General features: G+C 42.6%; 1 protein-coding gene across 9 annotated transcripts in view; it reads right to left on the reverse strand.

Annotated features, from left to right (window-relative positions):
* PTPRJ (protein tyrosine phosphatase receptor type J) overlaps positions 1–19,384 on the reverse strand; it is a 74,293-nt gene that overhangs the window by 3,702 nt on the left and 51,207 nt on the right. For 2 of the 9 annotated variants that reach the window (XM_039552612.1, XM_039552610.1), the window contains 18 exons: positions 17,355–17,618; positions 15,953–16,216; positions 14,483–14,749; positions 13,341–13,604; positions 10,789–11,076; positions 10,410–10,544; positions 7,629–7,839; positions 7,367–7,482; positions 6,709–6,796; positions 5,391–5,432; positions 4,545–4,553; positions 4,363–4,450; positions 3,165–3,255; positions 2,281–2,354; positions 1,998–2,132; positions 1,405–1,524; positions 891–1,051; positions 287–422 (listed from right to left, as the gene is read on the reverse strand). In XM_039552612.1, coding sequence (XP_039408546.1) covers positions 287–422; positions 891–1,051; positions 1,405–1,524; positions 1,998–2,132; positions 2,281–2,354; positions 3,165–3,255; positions 4,363–4,450; positions 4,545–4,553; positions 5,391–5,432; positions 6,709–6,796; positions 7,367–7,482; positions 7,629–7,839; positions 10,410–10,544; positions 10,789–11,076; positions 13,341–13,604; positions 14,483–14,749; positions 15,953–16,216; positions 17,355–17,618 — 2,753 coding nt within the window. Of the gene's footprint in view, positions 1–286; positions 423–890; positions 1,052–1,404; positions 1,525–1,997; positions 2,133–2,280; positions 2,355–3,164; positions 3,256–4,362; positions 4,451–4,544; positions 4,554–5,390; positions 5,433–6,708; positions 6,797–7,366; positions 7,483–7,628; positions 7,840–10,409; positions 10,545–10,788; positions 11,077–13,340; positions 13,605–14,482; positions 14,750–15,952; positions 16,217–17,354; positions 17,619–18,215; positions 18,483–19,384 lie in introns of all 9 variants that reach the window. The other 7 variants (XM_039552606.1, XM_039552608.1, XM_039552611.1 and 4 more) reach the window with 7 other exon arrangements.

Below are 19,384 nucleotides of genomic sequence, written 5' to 3' on the forward strand. Positions count from 1 at the left end.
AAGGATAAAACCCACATGGCTAAAAAAGTCTGAAAAAAAGTCTGCTTCAGGATTTGATTCCTTCCAGCTGCAAATGCCAGTCCTGCAAAGCACTCCGCAAGGAGATTGCTTGAATGCACTATGGTCCCTGGCTGCAACTACTTTTTGTGGGGATGAGGCAGGAAGGAGGGAAGTTAAATGAAGAACAATTTTATCTCCTTAATATCTTATCTTCCTGTAATTCAGACTACATCCGGACGATTATGCACACTTGAGGAATGTGCTGCTGGACGGGAGAGAGCCTCACCTCAGTCTGCACCATGAGGGGTCGGTGCATGCGGAGATCGTACACCACCCCGTACACATCCACCGTGCTCTCCATCTCCATCTGCTGGATCAGGCGGTCGATGGCAATGAACGTCCCCGTCCTCCCAACGCCAGCGCTGCAATGACACCGACAGGCTGTTCATCCTTGCTCTCAACCACCTGCTCACTGCTGGCCTCCTGAAAAGCCAGTCAGGCCAGGATGATGCTTCCTACTATTTCAGCAGCATGGGTAATAGAAGTCTTGGCAGCACAGAGGGGTGGCTCTTACCACCACCAAGAGAGGCTTCTCAGCCTTACAACATGTGCACAGGATTACATATTTAAGCTCTTGAAAGGACAACTTTTCCAGCTCAGTTTTCCAGGCTAGGAGAGATGCTCTGTTCTAATGACATTTTGTATCACTTCCTTTGCTATCTACACAGCACTCCTAGGTTCTGAAGCACAGGGCCAAGGTTTTAGTATGGCAGGGTAAATAGCCCATGTCCTTAGGCAAAGAGACTTTGGTTTTAATCCCACTGAAATAGAACTGGCTGTAAAAAAACCATGAGACAAAAGTGTGTCTGACAGAAACACCTTCTTCCTACCTGCAGTGCACCAGAGTAGGAGAGTCCATTGGATTCTGGCTGTTGTACTCGTGAACAAGGTGCCTGAAGTTGATGAGAAGGTCTGTTGTCTCTGGCACTCCGTGATCTGGCCAGGAGGTGAAATGGAACTGGCGCACCATGTGGCTCTCAGGGGTGTTGGACTGCAGAAATAGACATTAAAATAAAACAACCAACAGAACAACAAAAGAGACAATGAAAACTGGCTTCAGAGGAGCAACAGTTGGGCTTCCTGACACAGGCCAAGCTCAGCTTCATCAAAGATGCCTGTTACAAACTATGCAGTGATTTGACCAACGACATTCCAGTTTCCCTCTTCCTTCTGCTGTGGTAGAGAATACTTTGAAATAATTTCCTTTTACTTTACTCCAAGCTCATATCTGCTGCATTTTATTTGCTGATGGGGCTAACTGTTCAGTGCAGAAGATATTACAGCTATCTGCATAAGCACAAGGTCATTTACACACTAACAACCAACAATCAAGGCAGTCCTTACCTTTTCTACAGTGAAGTCCCTTATTGTCCATTCCGGAAGGACAACTTCTGAGACCATTGTCACAATAATGTCACCATAGCTCTTGGGCTGTTTGTCTGGCCAGTACTGCTCACATTTTGTCTAAGAAGAGAGTTACAAAGTTAGACACATCACACACAGCAATGAAGCAACTCACTTTTAAGTAACACACCACCTGAAGCAGGGCTAGAAAGCATGTCACCCTTCTCAAGGCCTATTCCAGGGCAAGAGAAGATCTACCAAAACCATTCTTTAGAGAGAAGAACCCACCCTAAATGAATGTGTAATTCCACAACCCTCCTGACAATCTGTTCCGGTAGTCAGCAGATATAAAAAGAGGAAAAAGCTAAAAAAAACCAACAAAAAAAACCAAAAACAAAAACCAAAAAACCCCAAAACAAAACAAAACAACAACAACAAAAAAGAAAACTGCTTTTTTAATTTAGAAAACAGTCTTCCACCAAGAGGATGGTTGTTAAAAGATAGTCGTCAGTCTCCAAACCACTAAGGTAACAACAAAATTAGAAGAGATGCAGCTGCCTTCAAGAGACAATTCAGTACTGATAACAACATACCCGGGCTTGTTCCATACATTTTGTCAACATAACAATAGAGTAGATACTCTTTTCCCAAATCATTCGCCAGAAGTCGTCTATAGTATTGGGTAACGGACCCTGTGCAGCAATAAATGCCTTCTTTGAGTTATAGCCCTAGGAAGAAAAAAACAAAAGAAATAAATATATATATACCCACACATCAGTGAGAAATAAAAGCTGATTTTAAACATCAGCATGAGCTCTTATGCCTAAATCAAAAAAATTCACAATATATTTAATTTCAGCTAAAAAACCAACTTACAGGCATATAGTTTGCATTAATATAATCACCAGTTCCAGAGCTTTGATTTGAAAGTTTAACACGAGAAATATCATCTGCAGAAAGAAAAAAGGAAAAGAAAATTATGAATTTTAGAACTAGAACCTTTCAGCAAAATATTGTTTATTTATAAATGCATGGTTTCTAAGTAAAAGGTGTTCTAGAACAACGTGCATTTTAAGAATAAGAATATAACTTTAGGAATCATAAATAGCAGTAGCCTTCAGAAAAAGGAGTGGCCAGGATAAACACTCTAGAAACACAGATTATTTTGGTTTTAAACACAGTTTGGTTTTGCCCATTTATATATTTTTAATCCAACACAAAATTTACTACCGTTTTAATTACTAGATACAAAAAAAGTGATTTGTCTCCTGCTACCATGGCAGCTGATATTTTTCCTCCAAAGCATCCTTAAGTACCTGTCACTGTTCACTTTTCGATTAATTCTGACACCTTGCTACATTGGGATGCCCACTGGCAGCTTGACAGGGCTTAAACTCTTACTTCATCTGCAAAGCTGGCCAGCAGGGTCTTAATATTTCTCATAGCTCTGCACATTTGTTTCTCTGTGGTCAACTGTTATCCTCTTGTGCTTTCAGCCTGGATTGCATCTGTCTCACAAATGGAAAATTAAAGTCAAGGGAAAGTTCTTTAAAGAAGCTTTCTGAAGAAATATCCTTGAGGGAAGGCTCCTTCAGGTTTGCTTATACACTGACTTCAGGAAAGCAGCAGTCCAAATTCATTCATTTGGAAAACGACATTTGAAACCTCTGGGTACTATTAAAATCCAGATTAGCCAAACCCAACGGTTTTCACTTAAAACTCAACCAGTAGGAGTTGCAAACCCAAAGAGAGTAACTCACATGGTAAGACGTTGTTGTATCTATTTTTCCCCCTGTTCTCAGGAAGTTCAGCAGCAAATTTGGGCTGATGAACACCAGCAGACTTGAGTTCCTGCAATAAAAAGAGGATTCATGAGCACCTGGTCCTGGTTCAGCAATCATACAGAAACGTGACAAACAGAAAAATAGTCCAAACACTCATGTCCTGTGCTGTAAAAGTAGGCATGTTACACTGGGATATATGTCAATAAAAATCATCTTATTACAGAGTGGGAGGGTGACAGTGGCAAATCTGATAAGAGAAGGGATTAATACAGAAGGTAGGAATAGCAGCATGTTCAAAACCCACAGATGGACTTTAAAAGCCTGGAAAGAGTTCTGTGGAAGCAGACACTGATCTCAATGGCAGCTCCTTCTGTCCCCAGGGCAGAGAACTACTGCATAAGCTCTGCAGACATTGCAAGGAGAGAGGAGCAAACACAGCACAAAGCGACTGAAGGAAGCAAAATCTGAGAGGAAGGCAAGGTGGAGCACCAGCCTGTGAAGTACAGAGAGACAGAATCTGAATAAGAAAGTCAATTAATAGCTTCAAGGAGATGAGAAAAAGAATGAGATTCTTTAACAGCAGACATGACATCACAGAATCCTCCCTGACACTTCCTTCCTGTCCTTTGGCCCTTACCACAACTGAGCTTTAGCACATTTCATAGAAAAACTCTTATGGTCAGTAAGAGAATCATAATTGCTGTTTCTGTGACTGAGCTATTCACACATGTGGTTTGCAAATCACACCCACACACTGGAGAAGTCGGTGAGATTAGCAACAGACCTGTCTTGATTTGTATAAAAAACCCCAAAACAACCCAAGATGAGAAAACTGAAGTGCAGAGAAATTATATAGTGTCCCCTAGGCTAACTCTATATATGACTAGGGCAAGGATTCGAGACACCTGTCTGTGGTGAGAGATCTGACAAGCAGGCCATGCTACAAGCCCACAGGCAGAGATAATAATTCAGGACAGGAAGTATTTATGAGGCACTTCAACTAAATTTGGAGCTGCATAAGGGAAGGGAAGGCTACACATACAGCTTAATCATCTTTATAAAAAAGGACCCTTCTCTTCTCCTTCAGTAAGCCTTGTGCATGCTCCATAGGAAAGATGATTTGTCTTTCCAAAAACATTTGTCATGAAGCTCTCTCTCCACTGAGGGCACATACCTCATACTCTTCAGCAAAACCACAGTTGGAGTCAGCTTGCTGCTTCTTAAAGTATGACTCAAAGTTCTCCACTTTAATCATTTTTGATCTAAAGTGAGAAAAGCCATGTGTCAGCAACTGGTATTAGGTAAATAAGCCATGAATTAATTCAGTTAATGTGTTAGAAAGTATGCTTTACTTACTTCTTGATTCTTCAGGAGAGGGTGAGGGGAAGAAAAAAAGGCTCATTAGACACATGCAGTTGTATTTTTCATTATGTGAATCTAAGACTGAAAGCATGACTGTTAGTTGCAGCCTCAAAACGGTACATTTACACGGGACAGGATACCAAGCATAGCATTTAACTGCTCTGTTAAATCAGGAGAGAACAGGATCCTTCAGGAGAGGAACATCACACAAGGTGCCACTCAGCTGCTTACTCCCATTGGATTGACCCCATTCCCTGGTGTATTTTATGTCAACAAAGTCTACAGAGGTGGGATTCCATGGGATGCTCTGGCCACGGCTTTCCAACAGCACAAAAATTGGTGCCAGAACCAATAACATGACTCAGCTGCAGTGCCTGTGACTTCCAATACATTGTGGTTACCCCCTCCATGGGTCAGCTTTTACAGTCACAACATGATCAGAATTAATGGCTCAGCACAAAGTAGTCATTAAGAAAAAGAAGAATTCAGGTCACAGAACATATTTTGCCTTTGTGCACATTACGAAAAATTTGGATTGTTCCCTCAATGTGCATGAAGCCTGTATTTCATTCAAACATCCTGTTTTTCAAAACCATGTGGAGCATTTGTGTGTCTAATAGTGATTCATGAAGAGAACACTCAAATCCCTGTGGTGGCTCTAGAAGTCTCCATCAACATGATTGTTTTTAGCCTGCATGCTGGAGTCCTTCAGTTCCATGAGGAATTAATACTTCAAAATTCTCTACAAAACTGCTCAGAAAGCAAATATCTGAGTTCCAATTAATTTTTGCAAATATCACTTGAGCTCAGAAAACAACATGAGAAAAGATATGGACTTACTTAATTGGAGAAAAGGAAACTTCATTATTTCTTTTATCTTTCCTATAAGGTGAAAGAAAACAACACAATAGGTTCACAGTAGAATTCAATGGAATGTGTATGAGATTTCTTATGACACCTATTTCCTCTGCCTGTTAAGAACAATTTCTCTTAAAGCTTCTCATTCTGTGAAAAAAACCCCAAACTCCTGAGGCAAACTTTATGTCTGGAATACAGAAAAACAACTTCATCCTTCTTTTGGTGATGATGTCCAACGGGACTGCTTCTTTCTGTTGGAACTAGAGTATAAAGTCTGGACACAAAGCACATATTTTGGTGGAAGATGCACACCTGAGGGATCTGCACCACTAGCTAATATCTCAGGAGAACTGATACCAATCCCAGAATCCCTACAGGAAGTGTTCAACAGTGATATGTCAGTCATTCACTAGTAGCTGAATGGAAAGAAATGTTCCTAGCTTTAAAGGAAGCTCTTCCCATGGTTGTACACAGCTGTTGGTTAAAATTGTGAAAATAACAGCAGTTAATCAAAGAAACTGAGAAAACTGGACTAAGGGCCTTACAGCTGACTCCAGAGAAAGGATGTACTACATGGTGAGAAGCAGGAAAAAGCCTTCATGCACTCTAACATCCCAGATTATGTGGGCAAGATTGGAAACAGAGACCAGCTCAAACTCATCAGCTTCTGGAAATTCCAGAATAGAAGTTTCATGTGACAGGCTATAAAGCAATTAAAAAGAATGACTAATTGATAATTTAAAATCAAACCATCTAAGGTACTATTACACCCAATTACTTTTAGCACAATAATTTGAGACGTTTGCTCACTTCTGACTGAATGACTTCATCACTATTCATGAATGATGAGGCACTGCCACAGGTTGCCCAGAGAAGACGTGAATGCCCCATCCCTGGAAGTGTTCAAGGCCAGGTTGGATGGAGCTCTGAGCAACCTGGTCTGGTGGGAGGTGTCCGTGCCCACGGCAGTGGGGTTGGAACTGGATGATCGTGAAGGTCCCTTCCAACCAAACTCATTCTATGATTCTATAATTCTGTTCCATGAATTAAGATTTATTTTGTTTAGCTCTTCTGAACTCATTAATTTGTTACGTTTTAAGTGGGGTTAAAGTTACTTAACAACTGGTTTGATACTTCAACTCTAATCTGTAACATACAAACAACATTTTTAATACAGCGTATTTTAAAACATCTTGCCAGACGGGTATCATGACAGAGAGAGCCCTTTCTAGGAGAAAGATACTCAAGTGAAACACTGGTGCTCCTCAACACAACCAATACAATAACACACACACATTACCTTCTCCTTCTCCAGAATATGAAGCCCCCTACAGCGACTACAGCAAAGATAGCCAAAAGGCATCCAATAACCACTCCAGCAATAACACCTGATAAAAGAGAATGAGTATTACTCATTTACCTCTTCAGTAACTTCTAACTGAATCAACATGCTACAGCAGAACCTTGCCAGTGACAGAGCATGCTCCACTCTACTAAATATCTTGTCTTTACTGTCCTTTGGCAGTTCCAGTACTGACACCCCATTAAGAATAATAACTAGAGAATGTTAAATTAATATAAAATTGGGATCAAAGGACCAGTATCTGCATGCCAATACACCTGCTTCCAGTTTAACAGAACTGTGAGAACATCAGTTGCTATCCTCTACTTGTTGTTATACCAAAGTCTCACTGTGTCATCCAATCCCTTTCAGCATGCCACGAGTAGCACAGCTTTTGGCTACTCCTGCAGGGGATTCTTACACGGAAAAAGGGGATCACTCGCAGAACTAGCAAGGTATGAATTTACAGAGCAGTGCCCCTGCAAAGCTAGAAGGAAACAGTTCATACAGGGAAACCAACAGGTGTTTTGATATTATGAAACTTGCCATAATTAAGGAATCTCCACACGCTGTGTATGTGCCAAGCCGCCAGTCCTATATTTGACATTAACTATACCTGGATCCTGGGGTAGTAAAACCGGTTCAGAACAGGGTGAAAATGATACATAACTATCTTCCCCTTCAATCATGTTGGCCATAAAGGTTATATTAGTGAAACCTGCAACACATGCCCTGTTGAAAAGGAGCAAGAGAAAAATAAGAACAGGTTCATTACAGGGTTTTAACAGCCTTTAGCAAGATCTGTAATCTTTCCATTAGATGATCTTTTAGATTCCAACAGCAGAAAACTTAACAAAAGAGTGGTTTGAAATAAATACCTGTATGAACGAAGAGGTATCAACGGTCCATTTTCATAGCCATACATTGTGTTTCCCTTGCCAACATTAATGATGTTTTTACCATTCTGGGAATGGGAAGAAGATGATTCTGCCTGCTCTGTTTTTATGACATATGTAACATAGGCAGTTGTCTTCTTCTTCTTGAAATCTCTGTATGTGTTGTTCAATTTAGACTTCAAAGAGTCAGGACCTTCAGGATAAAATAAGAACATAGATACAATTCATCCCCTGATTTTGTATCAATTGCCACAGCAGCCGAGATGGTCACATTAACCACAGTTGTCATTCTTTCACAAGTACTGCCTGAAATGAAAGGCTGAGAGCAACAGATAATCTCAAGAAACCTCTTCTACTGCCGTGCAATCTACTGCACTACCTCTCCCCAATGTTGTTTGTTTTAATTTGCTTTTGGTTTTACTTCTACCGTATATAGTGGAGCTTTTGAATAAAGGTACACGAGTGTTGGAACCTGGCATCCTCATGGACAGGCTTCACCAGCCGAGTCAGCTATATCCATATGCATTCTATCAATTCTTGTATGTAGAGAGTAAAATGCAAATGGTGTAGAAAAAGACAATCAGTATTTGGCAACATTGTGCTACTCAAACAGCAGCAGGCCTCATTCAGGGTGACACTAAACTCGTCCTGACCTTGTTCCCTGTTCTATCCTACAAGAAGTCTCACACCTAAACTGTAAGAGATGAAAGAGGTAATTTCTGCCTTTCCTTGACATAGACAAGCACTGGACAAAACACTGGCCAGAAGAGTTTCTAAGAAGACTAAGAACAGGCTACCACAGTGAGCAGCAACCAACAGGACACCATTTGCAGAACAGCACCACCTTACAGTGTCTGTTGTTACAGCAAATGAGCCCTAGAAACTTGAGGCAATTATACAGTTGAGACACATGTAACCTAAGAGGTAATAAACTAAGTCAACCTACCACTTGTCCAACAACTCAAGAGCAAGCCAACTAACAAATCTTCCCAGTGTTGAGGGATAACAGAGAATCTCATTAATTTGACAGAAGTTTGCATACCTTGCTCTCTGCTGACTCCCTTTACAAAGCTAAAAGCTCCTTCTAAAAGTGGGTATAATACTGAATTCACCTTTAAAAGAAGCCTTGCAGGAGGCTCTGAAAGGTGGAAAAGCTCTGGTAAGTTTCCCGGACCTGAGCAGACAAGGGGTGATCTATTACCAGCAGCAAAGCTCTCCTCAACTGTAACACTGCAGCAACAGGATGCAAGGCAACTCTTCTAAAGCACTAACTTGGTCTCATCAAAAGCAGATGAGGTTGCAATTAACTCAGCTGCCTAGAAATGGGTGTTCAATACTACCTGAGATGTGTTCTGTCCTGTCTTGTCCCTAGTTTCCATTCCAACAGGATGTACATCCCTGATTATACCTGCAGCTCCTTGTGAATGCCTTGAGTATCACCCTACAACATTTCAAAAAGCCTTAGACACCATGCCTTACACAACAGAATAAAGTCCCCTCTGACTATCCTAAAGGTAACCATGTCTATTTTAGAACAGAGCACCACTCTCAAGAATATTTGTGCTATTTCAACATGATAAAGCTGAAGCGATGCTTGGCTGTGAGGCTGTCTTCTGCTCCCATCAAAGCACTCACTCTACATTTTTAAGTGTGGGCAACCTTCCTCCCTTATTTCTCTCAGTCACATCCTCCAGGTTCTCCTTCTTGAATACATTACAATCCAAACCACACAGGAGAATGCACCAAATCTCCTTGTGACTAACCAGGACTGGCTGAAGTTACAAGCAGAGCTGCATGCAAGAGACTGACAGTCAAATCAGCAATTCAGAGGCAGCTAAGTAGGTATGGGAAAAATAGGAATTTTCTGCACTGATGTGATGAAACATATATATACACATATATATGTACACACACATGCATTTCTTGGATGTGTATTGCATGGAGAACCACTGAAGGAAGATCTGTAGTCAAAATCCTGCAAAAATGGATTTCCAGTGTTGTAACAAAGGATAAGCGTGAATGTCAACTCCCACTTAGCAGAAGCTGTCTCCATCAGGTGCCTTATTCCTCCAGTGCACTGGCAAAAATGAAAAGTTGTTCAAGCGGGACCTATGCTGCAAAACTAAGCTCCATAATTTAATGACTTATTACCAGACACTCACCTATCAGAGACATTTCCCAGTTTTGATGCTTTAAATAGACCAGTCTGATAGGCTACCCCCTAGTTTTCTGAGGCATTTAACTCCCATTAATGCTGTCAATGATTTTTAAGCCTTCCATCCGCATCCCACCTCTCTTAGTTAAAGTGTTTTGAGTAAAATCAGGAAGAAAGCTTTTTTCCTTTTAAGACCTTACTGCAGGCATATTCCAGCTGAAGAAGGGAGGAGGAAAAACAATCCATATTCCAAAGCTGCTTCTATTAGCTGCTCTGAAAATTATTCTGCGGGAGAAGAAAGGATACTATGCAATCTTGGGGAAGGGAATCACTGGCAAATCAAGATGGGAATAGCACAGGGGCAATACATATGAGATTTATGTACAAAGATAAGTCAGGCAGGAAAAGACTGACTGAAAATAGGGCCTTCTGAAAACAAGGAGTGACCTGACTTCAAGCAAGCAAGGTATTTACCTTACAATTCAGAAAAGTGATTGAAAATTCTGAGTCTGCTTTTCCTCTATCCATTTAGCACCTATTTAGAGTGTGAAACATAATGCTACCTGGTAAATTGTTTCAGCTACAAGATAATATCATGAACATCTTACCCTGATCTTCTGTTGTAATCATTACTGCGTAGGCTTCTAATGGACCATTCCGTGAATCAAAATCAGAGAATTCAACAGACAATGAGCTGTGACTGACAGCCTTGACTGAAGGAACTTCACTTGGAGGAGGTGGGTCTATCAACAAAAATATTTTTTAGTTCAGTAAGCACTGATAAAAAGTTTTCCAAACAAGAAAAGGCTGTGAAACTGACACTGTTCACATAACGTATATTTACTGCGCATCACGTTAGACTATGCATTAATGTAGTGTTTTATTCATAATCTGCAGGCTGATAATGTAGTGCATACCAAGTCTGGTATTCTGCAATCATGAAGTTAGTATTTTTGTCCTTTTTCATTCTTGAATCTTAATGCTTACCAGAAACGCTGGTGTGACACAATTTGTCCACTGGAGAGCTTTCAGAGCCATTTGAAAGCGTTATGATAGAAACATTATAGGTGCTGAAAAAATTTAAAGATGCTGTTTGGAAGGTTTGCTCAAAGCCTTCTACTGTGCAGGGTGGAGCCAACTCTTCCCTTGAAGTATGTGTATTAGATATGTTGATTTTGAAGCCAGAGTTGTTACCAAAAGGACATTTCCACTTCAGCATCAGGAAAGGCTGCTTGGCCACTGGTTCACACAGGAAGGAATTCACTGAGACAGTTACTGCCGGAAGAAAAAAGAATAACAAAATAAGAGGAGTAAGAAATCAAACCTTGTCCTCAATAGAAAAAGCTGTCTATTTGTATGTTATGTGTATAAATGCTTGTAAAACTTCAGTATTCCCTTCCCCTTTTAAAAAGATGCCTACATGGCACCTACTGCCTACACAAGGACTTGTTACCTTATGAGGAAAACAACTATTTCACACACTAAGTACACAGACCTATTCTGTGCTCTTTAACTCCTCTACAGACAGGGTTACTGGCAAAAATTAGGCTATCTATCAAGATCAGCAATGTTTTCAAAATACTGTTCAATCCTTTAACATACTACTCCCAAGAACATTTTTATAGTATGTAGACTGCCACTAAATCCCTCCATAATTATGTAAAACTCTTAGTGGCCAACAAATAAGAAAATTAATACAATCTCTGTCCATTAAGAGCACAACAGTAGCCATCCTTAAAAGCAGCAACTAGAACAAGTCAGTTTGGGTGAGAGTCTTCTAGGACATGATATAAAAACTGCAACCTTATGACCAGATACAGAAAGACACTTAAAAAGCTAATGTAGCAGTAACACTCAGAAGAAACGTCCCTCTAAACTAAACATCTTGTAAAACTTGGCCTTCAAGATCAAAACAGTTATAAATCTGGAATTACAACACACACCAAATTTATTTCCTCTCTTGGTAAGGGAAGTATTGGGTACTTTCAAATACAGGGGTTATAGACTCATGTATTAAATTATTTTGTTATTAGAAGGGGTATTATTTTAAGAAACTAAGGTACACAATTGTCTACCAGAAGCAACAGATTTAGTAAAAATAGATGTGAGTGACTGGGACTTACTCCTACTGCATATTATAAATATTTATTTTTCTCCAGTAACACTGTCAGTTACTCCTACAAATATGGTGAAATTATAGGAGATTACAGACAAACCCTGGAACAACACCTCTGGCACCTGGTGACAATGGATGCCTGGTTTCTAGAAGAGTCATGACTTTTGAACTCTATCCTGTAGGAATAGTTAGATGAAGTATCATCAGCGCTCCATGGGAAAAGTCAGAGACCAGCATACTCCACCCTGATATGGACAAAAGAGCTAGGCTCTGTGAAAGTCATGAGGAGACCCCAGAAACACTCAGGAGTATTTTGTGACAGACAAAAAAAGCAGAGGCACAACCACGCTCCACGTTTTAGACAGACTGAGCATTATGAGTAGCCAAGCAGAACTTTCAGAGTACCAGTGACTTTCCAAGTTCATCCCAGAGCCCCTCAGAAAACCCACTCGGGAGCTCTGGGACAGATTCATTTCACCTCGGTCAAAATGGGACAGAACAAAGAAAAGGACAAGGCAGCACAGGATCACAACAAGGAGGAAAATAGTCACAATGCCTAACACTAGGAATGCAGGAGCAACTCAGCCATCTCCTGTCTGCTGATGAGCTGAGCAAAGCAGCAGGGCTGACAGCCACACCACCCAGTGCTGTGATGCTGTTTGGGGTTTTTTACCCTTTTTCTTTTACCTATTCTCTGTATCATTTACACATGTACTTGTAGCATTGTAGCTTAGTTTCAACATTTTCCTAGGCAGAAAGACAAAATAAATTCCAGGATCCCTATCCTATCTTGGTTCTCCTTAGAAACCAAGGCTGAAACCAGCTTTCTAATATATACTTTCATAAACAGAGCCTGGAACTCATCCTGAGGGGGGAGAATTTAGAAAGTACTAGAATTGGGGGGGATTACTTTACCAGGGGAGTTCCGAATTTGGAGGTTCTTATCAGATATACTAATTTGCAGAATCTATAAAAATGGTACACGCGTCACGCACAGGGTACATCTTCGGCTACTTCTACCTGACTAATTTGTGCACCTAAGGATCCTCATATAAAGGTACTCCTTTATTACCCTAATCGTGTCTGACTTGTATTTTTAGGGCCAGAGAAAAAGGCATCAGCTGCCCAAGCCCAGCCACAGCCATGGGCCCTCCAAAGGGGGAAGTTCCCCAGGCACAATGTGCACTCTCTGGGAGCCCATCCAAATAAGAACCTGAGGGCCTCACCCAGAGGAAAGGGCAACAAAACCCCTTGCACAGAACCCCCTTCCACACATTACCACTGCTGACTCCAGGTAGGCTGTGTGCAGCACTTCTACCTAACATAATATTGTATTTCAAACCCTGGGCAGGTGTGCAGAGCCCTGTGCTGCACAGCAAAACACAGATCACCAGCAACAGGGATGCAAAAAACTGTGACTTACTTGTGTACAGGTCTATGGAACGTCCTTCTCCTTCTGTCTTATTATCAGCCGCTACAGCAAATACTGTGAAGTTGTACATTGTCCCAGGGATTAACTCGGTAATTTCTGCTTTGGTGTCATTGAATGTCAGGTTTCTCTTTGTATCATTTACAACCTCTATTCTGTACGTGTAGGAGTCAGAAGCACTGTCATTCACCATCCATTTTAGGATGACAGAAGTCACACCAACATATTCTGCCTCAAGATCAACAACTGGGCTGGGCTCTGTGAAAGGCAAAGCAACAACTTGTTAACATGCAGGAACAGCTGCTCACAGACATGGAACACAAGAAACACAGCCAGTGCTTCACTTCCCTCACCCCACTCATGGTCCAGAGTGCAGGAGCACCCCAACAACATCACCAGGCACTCCTGGACTCCTTAGTTGCACCAGTGGGCAGCTAAGACAGAAGTGATGGAATGTAGCCTTGAGTGGCATTCGTCTCCCTTTGACACTCTAAAGCAGAATACACCATCACATTGCCAGAGCTCCCAGGATTTTGCTTGGAAATTCAGAGGTGTGGTTAGGAGAGATAAAAGGTTGTAGGGGGACTGGAAAAAGAACATGGCGGTCTATCTGTGTACAGCAAAAGGTAAGGAACTTCAAATATCACTGAAAAAGGAATAGAGGTTATGAAAGGTGGCAAAGGAGCAGCTTGCCTAGGTCATGCCATGAATGCACTCCTGAGCAAGTGTTATCTAAAGTTCATTCTGCTCCAGCCACAGGGCCCCAAATCACAGTATCTCTATATGGGAGCCCTTAACAAGAATGTCCTGAGGCCCTGATCCCCCTAGAAGTGAAGGCAACAGATGCACCCACACAAATCCCAGGCCAGAGGAAGTTTTTGGAAAGAGCTCCTTGTGTCACAGGCCTTGGTAAACAACTTCAACAATCATTGTTTTTGAGGTGTTTGTTTTACTCTGGTTTTTCTAAGAAGGCTATGTCTCTTTCACACAAACATCTCTGACTGCAGGCACGCAAAGCACAGCACCTCTGCCTGCAACACCATTAAATTTCAGCCCATGGGCAGGTGGGCAGAGCCTTGTGCTGCACAGCAAAGCACAGACAACGAGGAATAGGGATGCAAGAAACTGTGACTTACTTGTGTACAGGTCTATGGACACTCCTTCTCCTTCTGTCTTATCATCAGCCGCTACAGCAAATACTGTGAAGTTGTACATTGTCCCAGGGATTAACTCAGTAATTTCTGCTTTGGTGTCATTGAATGTCAGGAGTGACACTGTTGTATCATTTACAAACTGTATTCTGTACGTGTAGGAGTCAGAAGCACTGTCATTCATCATCCATTTTAAGACAACAGAAGTCACACCAACATATTCTGCCTCAAGATCAACAACTGGGCTGGGCTCTGTGAAAGGCAAAGCAACAACTTGTTAACGTGCAAGAACAGCTGCTCACAGACATGGAACACAAGAAACACAGCCAGTGCTTCACTTCCCTCACACCACTCATGGTCCAGAGTGCAGGAGCACCCCAACAACATCACCAGGCACTCCTGGAGGCTTTTGCATTAATAGGTGGGTAACAGGAAATTGAGAATGAACCATCTCAAGCATGACTCATTTTCCTTTCACAGGCAATGGCAAGAGGGGCATAGGCCACCCCGGTGCCACCACTTGCAGGGTTTCATTGCCAATGCAAAAAAGTAGGCAGGAAGAAGAGAAGAGTGGAGGGGAAAGATACTGGTGGTGCAACCTTGTACAGCAAAAAATAAGGAAGACAAAATATCACTAGAAGGGGAACAGAGGTGATGAACCAGACGCTTCTCCAATCCTCATGCCCTGCACTTCATTCCCATGGAAGAGAGACTATCTCCAGACCCTCTGGAGACCCTCTCTCCAGCACCCTATTCTTTCTGCATGTTCAAAAGCCATTACAGACAGACAGGTGAGACTTTTGGGCATTGACTGTGCAGCTAGGAATATACATGCAGGTACATTTCAGGAAAACATAAATGACAAGAACAGTCATCTATTTTCCTTCAAATGCACTATGTGGAATGATCAGGCTGGGCTACTGCCTTGCAAGCCAGCTCCAAAATGGTCCCTCCAACACCACATGTCAAGACTTTTAATACTCAATGTGGCAAGGTGCTGGATGGCCAAAGGAGTTCTCCTCATGTAGCACTGCCTGAATCTCTCTCCTGGCTGCACCACAATGGCAGCTATAGGCCTCCAAATCACACAAGTTCACTCAGAACAATATGCTCTTTGTGGGACCCCTTTAAAATGAGAATCTCAGGCCCCCATACTCTAGGAAATAAATGCAATGCCCTCTCCCACGTTTGGAAGAGATCAGTGCTCAGTGAAAAGTCTCTTCTCTTTGCTGAGAGTCTTGGAGCAAACTTTACCAACAGGTTTCTACCAGGGCAATTCTGCTTCTACACTAACATCCTGTGCTTGGAGATTGGCCATCTCCAGCTCCAGGATGGAATCATCACCTCTGCCTGCAACAGTCTTAAATTACAACCCTTGGGCAGGTGTGCAGAGCCCTGTGCTGCACAGCAAAACACAGACCACCAGCAACAGGGATGCAAAAAACTGTGACTTACTTGTGTACAGGTCTATGGAACTTCCTTCTCCTTCTGTCTTATCATCAGCCGCTACAGCAAATACTGTGAAGTTGTACATTGTCCCAGGGATTAACTTGGTAATTTCTGCTTTGGTGTCATTGAATGTCAGGTTTCTCTTTGTATCATTTACAACCTCTATTCTGTATGTGTAGGAGTCAGAAGCGTTGTCATTCATCATCCATTTTAAGACGACAGAAGTCACACCAACATATTCTGCCTTGAGATCAACAACTGGGCTGGGCTCTGTGAAAGGCAAAGCAACAACCTGTCAAGACAGAGAAATACAGAAAGAAGAGCCACAGCCACGATTTCCTATTCCACACAGAATGAGCAGCACTTGGAGCCAAGCATCACTCCTACTGTACCAGTGCCCTGTTTCAGGCATTCATGCTGAGGCATCTTTGGAACGATCACAGGAGCTCTAGGGAATATTCTGTTTCATTTCATATGCAACAATTACTTGCTTCCACAGTGGTTTTCCAGACAGAGAAACAGATGGAAATCAGGGAAGGAAACAGTGCAAGCTGATCTTGGTCAGTTAACTCAAAATTGTGCCCATGAGTCTCAATTTGAGAACTTCAGCCTGAACTCTCCTCAATATCAGGAGAAAGAAATGGGCTGCTTGAGCAGGTCCAACAGCTGGCACACCTTAGGGGGCTGTGTCTGCAAGCCCGACTCAGCATCAACCCCAGACAGATAGAACTCACCTCAGGCAGCTTAGACAAGCTTATTGACCCAGTAGCAGCTCCAGGACACACTCCTCTAAATTGCTTTGTAGAGACATTGCCTGTTCTCTTTGTATTTCTGAGCTACACACAAAAGTAGAGTCTCCTCCTATCCCATCTATCTGGTCTGGGAAAAAGGTGACTTGGCACAATGCCAACAAGGCTGGCACCACACTTGATAATGCAACCCTAGGAAGTGGGACAGTCACAGCCCACAGGAACCTCAGGCCCCAGACTGCAAGGAGCTCAAACCAATCTTTAAGAACAAAAAGTCTCTGTCACCCTGGTACCACATCTCTGCACACCACAGCTTTTGGCACGAGCTGTGATAACCCACTCCCAGAAGTGTTGTGAGGGATCTGTTCAGCCCTCAAGTGTCTGGAGGAAAAGTCATGCTATTGTAGCAGCTGGATCTCTACATAGCCTTGAGCAGACATGCTGATTAAATAACTGATTTACAGGGGGCACATACAAGCACAGAGACAATTTCAGTCCCTTTGCCAAGACTTCATTGCATTCATGCACACAGACACCTGGAGCAAAGAAAGCAACATCACAACGAGAAATAGGACGAAGTTGGAAACCCAAAGTAAGAAAGAAGAGTGATTTGGTACAAACACATGGTTACTTGCAATTGCAAGGCACCATTTCCTTACTTGTGTACAGGTCTATGGAACGTCCTTCTCCTTCTGTCTTATTATCAGCTGCTACAGCAAATATTGTGAAGTTGTACGTTGTCCCAGGGATTAACTCAGTAATTTCTGCTTTGGTGTCATTGAATGTCAGGTTTCTCTTTGTATCATTTACAACCTCTATTCTGTACGTGTAGGAGTCAGAAGCACTGTCATTCACCATCCATTTTAGGATGACAGAAGTCACACCAACATATTCTGCCTTGAGATCAACAACCGAGCTGGGCTCTGTGAAAGGCAAAGCAACAACTTGTTAACATGCAGGAACAGCTGCTCACAGACATGGAACACAAGAAACACAGCCAGTGCTTCACTTCCCTCACACCACTCATGGTCCAGAGTGCAGGAGCACCCCAACAACATCACCAGGAACTCCTGGAGGCTGTTGCACCAGTGGGCAGCTAAGAGAGAACTGAAGACAAGCCATGCTGAGCAGCATTTATCTCCCTTTGACATTCCAAAGGAGAAGCTTTGGTCACCCCTGAAGCTGAGCTCACAGGGAATCCAGAAAGATGGACAGGAAAGGAATGGGTATGGTCGGCAATGCAGGCAATTTCATTTTGGTTTACTGGTTGGGTTTTGGTTTAGCTGTTGTGAAGGATTTTTTGTTTCATGGAGGGGGGCGGGTTAGAGGGAGTTTGGTGTTTAATAAGTAAGGAAATAAATCAAGGCTATGTTTCTTCTATACATTAACCACTCATTCTTAGCATCTTGCCCAGGTAAGGCTCCTATTAAATTACAACCCTTGGGCAGGTGTGCAGAGCCCTGTGCTGCACAGCAAAACACAGACCAGCAGCAACAGGGATGCAAAAAACTGTGACTTACTTGTGTACAGGTCTATGGAACTTCCTTCTCCTTCTGTCTTATTATCAGCCGCTACAGCAAATACTGTGAAGTTGTACATTGTCCCAGGGATTAACTTGGTAATTTCTGCTTTGGTGTCATTGAATGTCAGGAGTGACACTGTTGTATCATTTACAAACTGTATTCTGTACGTGTAGGAGTCAGAAGCACTGTCATTCATCATCCATTTTAAGACAACAGAAGTCACACCAACATATTCTGCCTTGAGATCAACAACTGGGCTGGGCTCTGTGAAAGGCAAAGCAACAACTTGTTAATGTGCAGGAACAGCTGCTCACAGACATGGAACACAAGAAACACAGCCACACCAGTGCTTCACTGGGCAGCTAAAAGAGAACTGAAGACAAGTCATTCTGAGGGGCATTCATCTCCCTTTGACACCCCAAAACATATAAGCACAGGCCATCACAGTGACTGAAGTCCCATGTCCTCCCTTGGGAATCCAGAGGTGGGCAGGAAAGTGATAGAGTGGAATGGAATATTTACTTAGAAGGAACCTAGAACTATCCTAGTCCAACTGCCTGACCACCTCAGGCCTCACCAAAAATTAAACCACATTATTAAGAGTATTGTCCAGATGTTTCAAACACAGAAAGGCTTGGGGCACTGACCACCTCTCTAGGATACCTACTCCAGTGTTTGACCCCTCTGTCAGTAAAGAAATACTTCCTAAGGTCAAGTCTAAACCTCCCCTGAGGCAGCTTTGAACTATTCCCACTCATCATATCCCTGGACACCAGAGAAGAGATCAACCCCACCCTCTGCATTTCACCTCCTCAGGAAGCCAAGGAGAGCAATGAGGTCACCCCTCAGCTTCCTTTTCTCCAAACCAGATAAGCCCAAAGCCCTCAGCTGCTCCTCACAGGACAGGCCTTCCAGCCCTTTTACCAGCCTTCCTGCCCTCCTTTGCAGGCATTCAAGGACCTTTACATCCTTCTTCAATCATGGGGCCCAGAACTGTACCCAGTACACATTCAACTCCTGCATCCATACCTTTGATAAATACATTGAGCAGCCCCAGGATGGAGCCATGAGGACCCTAGGACAGCACTGGTGAGTACTCACCAGCCAGACACAGCCCCACTCACTGCAACCCTGTGAGCCCTGCCCTTCAGCCAGCTCCTCACCCA

This window comes from Corvus cornix, chromosome 5 (genome assembly GCF_000738735.6).
Source record: "Corvus cornix cornix isolate S_Up_H32 chromosome 5, ASM73873v5, whole genome shotgun sequence".
Lineage (NCBI taxonomy): Eukaryota > Metazoa > Chordata > Aves > Passeriformes > Corvidae > Corvus > Corvus cornix.